The sequence below is a fragment of the Xenopus laevis genome, chromosome 6L, assembly GCF_017654675.1.
Source record: "Xenopus laevis strain J_2021 chromosome 6L, Xenopus_laevis_v10.1, whole genome shotgun sequence".
Classification (NCBI taxonomy): Eukaryota; Metazoa; Chordata; class Amphibia; order Anura; family Pipidae; genus Xenopus; species Xenopus laevis.
Genome location: NC_054381.1, coordinates 92765907 through 92772060, shown reverse-complemented (window position 1 = coordinate 92772060; position 6154 = coordinate 92765907). Strand labels below are relative to the sequence as shown.

At 41.4% G+C, this 6154-nt stretch overlaps 1 protein-coding gene across 1 annotated transcript in view; it reads left to right on the top strand.

Moving 5' to 3' along the window:
- The first annotated feature begins 605 nt into the window (after positions 1–605).
- Positions 606–6154, top strand: part of cdyl.L (chromodomain Y like L homeolog) — a 30452-nt gene continuing 24903 nt past the window's right edge. Inside the window, exon 1 of the mRNA XM_018267756.2 lies at positions 606–1045. Coding sequence (XP_018123245.1) covers positions 1022–1045 — 24 coding nt within the window. The 5' untranslated portion in view covers positions 606–1021. The remainder of the gene's footprint in view (positions 1046–6154) is intronic.

Below are 6154 nucleotides of genomic sequence, written 5' to 3'. Positions count from 1 at the left end.
TTACATGTATTTCATTTAATTTTTATGAACTCTAAACAGATTAGTTGGTAAGGAGAACTTAATCATATCCTTCTGACCTAATGCCAATGGAATCACTGGTGAATCTAACCTAAAACAAGTTTGCAATGGCCATTGTCAGCCCCTCAACTAACACTAAACATGGCTTCCAGCTCCTTTGAATATATTATTCCCTTATGTTGTAGAAATATGGTCTTGGTAGAGTTCACATGATGTCTATCTTTGACTGGTGAGAACTAAAGCAGTAGAAAGTCAATTCCCCTCATAATATATTTCTTTGTGGGTGCCTGTCTGACAAGGAGCTGTCCTTTGCACACTACTGTGGAACTGCTGGGAGCACTAGCAATGAGCCACCCTGACTTTGGTTTGACAAACGATTATTACTTATTGCCTCACCAATGACACTTCTAGTCAGCGCCTAGGTATTGAGCTGAGGGAAGGGGACAGCGTGAACGTTTTCATTCACAATGGACGGGGCTCAAGCGAACCCCAATAGCTGACTAGTCAGCACGGTGAACGATACGGTGGGTGGGTCCAAGTTGGAAGGACAATGGTAGTGAGCACAGAGAGCAGGAGGCGGGAGTAACGAGCGACCTAAAGAGCGAGAGAGGAAAGAGGGCGGGTGTAATAATAGCGATGGGCGGTTCGGTTATTGGTGCTGAAGGATACACCGACGGAGAATAACCCTCGGATCGCGCCTCCCCACCCCGCGCTATCTGAGCTCGATTGAGGATCCTGTGGAGCGCCGGGGAGCTGCCGCTGGCCGCTAGTGCAGCGCTGTGTGCACACACATCTTCTCAGACAGTGCTCGGTTGCCCGTGTGAGTGTGCCCGAGCAGTGAGTGTGCGAGGCAGCTGCGCAGCTCCTCTGCGCACACTACCACACTGGCATTTCAGCGAGAGGAGAGAGAGACTGGGAAAAAAGGAGGAGGCCGAGCACACAACTGAAAGAAAGTAATCTCCTCAGCCCGGCAGCGGCTCCAACCCCCCTTACCCCCTCCAGCATGGCTTCAGAGGAACTCTACGAGGTACTGCAAACCCGGGACACCGGCTAGCCTAGGGAGATACCAAATAGGGCGGTGGGAGGGGAAAACATTGACCCTTTTCGCCGCTGCAGTTCTCTCTTTCACCTTTATTATCTTCCCATTGCCTAGAGTTTACTTGACTGACTCGTCCTTGTTTAATTGGGTGTATGACTCTCCAATCCTGAGTTGCTGATCAACACCGGCAGCTACACCTTCATCCTCGCCCTCCTCTTCCTCCTTGCGTGTGTGTGTGTGTGTATGTGTGTGTGTATATATATATATATGTATGTATGTGTGTGCCTGCTGTTGGCTGCTCGTCAGAGAGCACTTTGCTGGGCTCATACGAGAAGAGGAAAGGAGGAAAAAGCACGGAGAAGTGTTTGGCCTTCCTCTTTGGCTGCCCTAGAGGAGGAAGATGAGGGTGTAGCAGCCTTGACAGTGACTTTGCTTGCTTTACCGATTGTGTGATAAGTGTCAAGGGAAGTGTCTGAACTGCGTTTGAGTTCAGGGGTGCCGAGCACTAGTTCAACTATCTCAACTCTCTCTCAAACCCTATGGATGATGGAAGCTGCCTATATACATATAGAAATGAGCAAAGTCGTGTGTAAATCTGCTGAGGCAGCAGGGCACGTCGTTTGTGGGGAGGGAGGGGAGACACGTGTGGTTGGGGGTGATGTCAAGTTTAGTGATTATATTTACATGTACTAAAGAAGTCCCTGAGCCCCGTGTTAGATTTCATTTGATACATTTCTCTCAAGAAATAGAAGGTTGAAGCTCATTGTCTACTTGGAATCATGGCTTACGTCTTTGATACTCAGGAATAAGTGGAATTAGGCAACTTTTTGAGTCTTCCTGAACTTTACTCTTTTGGACCATGATGAAGAATACTAATTACACCACACAAGCAACATGACATTCATTTCTTGAATAAATGTTCCAAATAACTGAATTAGGGATGCCCTGAATCCATAATATTTGGGTTGAGCTGTACAATGAAGCCACCTCAAAAGATTTGCCTGAACCAAATCTTAATTTGCATATTAAAATTTGAGAAAAACCAAGCATTTGCCTCCTCTGCTAACAAGCATTGTTGGTTTCCTTTAAGTACATTAAAGTCACATGACTTTAAAGGCTAACCAAAGCTTAACAAAGAAGTAGGTTAGAAATGTTGCACATTATGTTTTGGGCTTCTGTACCTATCCAAGGCAACCACAGCCCTTTAGCAGGGAAGATCTGTGCCTCCAAAGATGTCCCAGTTGCTCCTCATCTTTTCTGCAACATTCTCTGTGTCTAGTTACTGAGCCTAGGTATTGACTTACAGTATACTGTATATGTAGAATATAAACCTCAATGTCACAATACATGGCTGATTAGTAATTATTTCAGATTCTCATTTCACAGCAGCTCAGAAACAAATCCAATTTGCAACTATAAAATCAACTCTGTAGCTTCATCTTATATAACATCTTATATAACAGACAAACCTCGTTCTGCTTGATAATTTGCAACAACCCCACAGATTATCTTCTCAACAACTGCTCAAAGCATGTGTGTCACTGACACTTCTACAAAATCCAAGATGGGGAGTTCCTGTTTACAATTTTGAAGGCCTGGATAATTACTGCTATAGAGCTGCTGAGCCTTTAGGCTGGTGCAGTAAGTTCAGTGTATAAAATGTGGCATTTCTAACCATATTTGTTTTTAAGGTTTAGTACTCCTAAGAATTTGTCTGAACACCAGAGATTCAGTTGAATCCAAGTTTTGCACAAATGTGCTGTGATTCAATGCCTCCTTCAACTGAATACTCATTTACCTTAAACTTAATGTGGTCTTGTAGCAAAATATTTTTTTGAAACGTACCTTGTCCATATGGGCAAATACTGACATATATCTGTGTAGGTAGTGCTGTTCACTTTTTATCATGTAGTGAGACAGCTGACCTGCCACATGCTTAATGGATCAGGTTTAATTGAAATATTGTTCTCACTAAAGTAGATCCCATGATAAAGTAGATCCATGAGCGTGTAGCTCACTTGGAAAACCATGTTTGGTTTGAGGGCATCTAGTTGGACAGCCCTAATCTTAAAGGGATTGTTCACATTTGAGTTAACTTTTAGACTGATGTAGAGTGATATTCTGACACTCTGAGTAATGCAATGTAGCAATAACAAATGTGTAGCCTTACAGAGCATTTGCTGTTAAATGGGGTCAGTGATCCCCATTTGAAAGTTGGAAAGAGTCCGAAGAAGGCAAATAAATGAAAAACTATAACACAAAACTATTTAAAACTTGCTTAGAATTGGCCATTCTATAGCATGCTAAAAGTTACTTAAATGTAAACGACCCCTTTAAGCTTCTTAGAACAACAGAAGTTTGGAACCTTGTCTGTAAGAAAACACATTCCTTATCGAGCAGTGGTGATTCTAGGTAAAGTGTTCCAGACCTGGAAGGCATAATCCCATTAATCTCCTGACACAAGAAAATTGCTTGCTCATAATACAGAGTCAGAGTGTCTTTCTCCTTTGAGATGTTTAACTCTGAATCTTCACAAGTTTGCCGATGTCCTACTACTATTTACCAAAGGGTTTTAGGGTTAAGAATATTACAGATTAAGATTGTGTAGTGTACATTTTATAATACTTTAAGAATCTCTGTCCGAGGCTTTGTATCCCCTAAGGTTGGTCTAATTTCAGTTAAAAGACCCTCCATATGTATAGGCTGTTTATCAGTCTTTGTGGCTTGTTTGAAGACTGCCCTTGATGTTTATAAGGTGTAGATTGTGACAGATGGCTGATGTTTGGAATAGTTTATATGATTTGGGATCAAACCAGAACTGGAGAAGGACCTTCTTGGTGATGTTGCATCTTGAATGGTATGAACCTCTTATTGTTCACACTGAGCAGATTTAGGCCCAAGAATGAGCCCTAGAATGTTTTTGGATTGAAATCTGCCCTGTGTGTACAGTGACAGGAAGAGGTCATTCATTTTACTGACTGCGGGTACTGGTGGAATAGGGAAGGGCTTCCATTTTCTACTCTGGCAGGGACAACTCCAAGTGTGACATTAGCCAACGTTTCTGCGGTTCTGGGAAATTATAGGTGTTCTCTCTCTTTTTTTATTGTCCAAGTCAGTGTTTTTAGAGTACTTCCCTAATTGTGCATTATAAGCCTGATGTTGCACTAAGTGGAGTCTGTGCTGGTGGAGAAAAAAACTGAAAGCACCCATGCAGCATCCTATAGACCTTTATGAAAACTGCCTGTCGTGACTGGCGAATATGGTTTTCAATTAAAAAAACAGTGTGCATATTTCAGTTTCCATAAACGTTTATAGGCGGTACCACAGTGCATTCAAACTCTTCTAAGCAAAGAATGTCTTGTAATAAAATGTTTCAGGTCCAGAGGAATGCAAAAATATTCGTACATGAGTAAGCGGTGAGCCATACCTACATGTCTACATTGGTTGATGAGATTCAGTGAAGAACATGGCAAGAGACCAAGAGGTTTTTACAGTTATGACATGTATTTATAAAAAAAAAATGCCATACAATTTGCCACAGATTGCCAGTGGGAAATTCTGCAACTCTTTATTTACTTGTATTGCATTTTTAGAAGCATATTTGTCAAAAGTTGAACCCTCACTTTCACGCCTTGATAAATATGCCCTGAAGCATCTGTAGCAAGCTCTGTTTCAGCTTTTGATAAATATTTCCAATGGGTATACTACAGCTAGTATGTTGTACTAGTGAGTAGCAGGTGAAATCTTAGGACTGCTGAATTAGAAAACAGCTAGGAGACTGCAAGGGTTTATATTTTCACTTGCACTGTAATTGACTGATGATTTAACCGGTCTTGAGTCTGTCGCTATATTTAGGCCTTGCCCCAAAATTGTAACCCCTCTCTAAGAGGCTTTAAGTTTTTCATCATCATTCTAGTGAAAAGGGGATTTGTTGCTGATTGGAGGTGGTATTTTGCCTGGGGAAAATCGCACTGTACAATGATCGTTTAAAGGGGTTGTTCACCTACCAAAAACTTTTTTCAGTTCAGTTGTTTTCAGATTGTTCCCCAGAAATAACTACTTTTTTCAATTACTTTCCATTATTTGTTTGTTTTTCCAAAATCTAAGTTTAAAGTTGAATGTTCGTGTCTCTGGTATTTCAGTCTGGCAGCTCAGTAATTCACGTGACTGTTACACTTTTGCACATTTATTAGCAAGTATTGTATCAATTCTAACAGTTGCCTGTAATGTAGAGATTCTGCTCAGCGGGGACAAAGATAAATGTATCAACTAAATGTATCCATTTAGAACATTTTACAAGGGTCGGTGACCCCCTCCCACAGGTGCTTCAGAAGGTGAAACATGACTCTTTATACTTCAATATTAGAAAATAGAAAGTCATTGGAAAAAGTCGTTATTTCTGTTGATCTATCTGAAACCAGCTAGTTGTTTGGAGGTGAACCACCCCTTTAAGGAAGGCTTAATGCTCTTTTTTCTGTCTTTGGGTCTAAAATATTTCATGCTCTCTTTGTCTCTAAAATAATTCATGGTGTATAGAAGGATGGCTTTAATCTAGTGGTGTGCGGGTTGAGGAATTCTTGACCCATTCCCGAACCGAACCTGCCTTTCCCAACCCATACCCGTCCCACCATTCCCCCTCTATTTATAGACCTGCGCTTGCCCCCAAAAAGGGTGGGTGTGAGTCTATATATTTAGTGGCTGGAAGCCGGCAGTGCTAGGTCATCTGAGATTTTTTGCACGGGTTTCTTCCCGGCCCACACATCACTACTTTAATCATGGCGCCTGCATGTCCAAGAGTCAAAGTACAGGTATCAGACCTGTTATCTAGAATGCTTGGTACCTGGTGTTTTTCCAGTAAGTGATCTTTCCTTAATTTGGTCTTCATTCCATAAGCTTACTATAAAATCATTTAAACATTAAATAAACCCAGTAGGATTAATTATATCTTAGTTTGGATCAGGTACAATGTACTGTTTTATTATTACCAATAAAAAGGAAATCTTTCTGGCTAACGGGTTTCCGTATAACGGATCCCATACCTGTATTTATTTGCAAAGGGAATGGTAAAATTTAGGAATTAGGTGTGAAAGACACCCT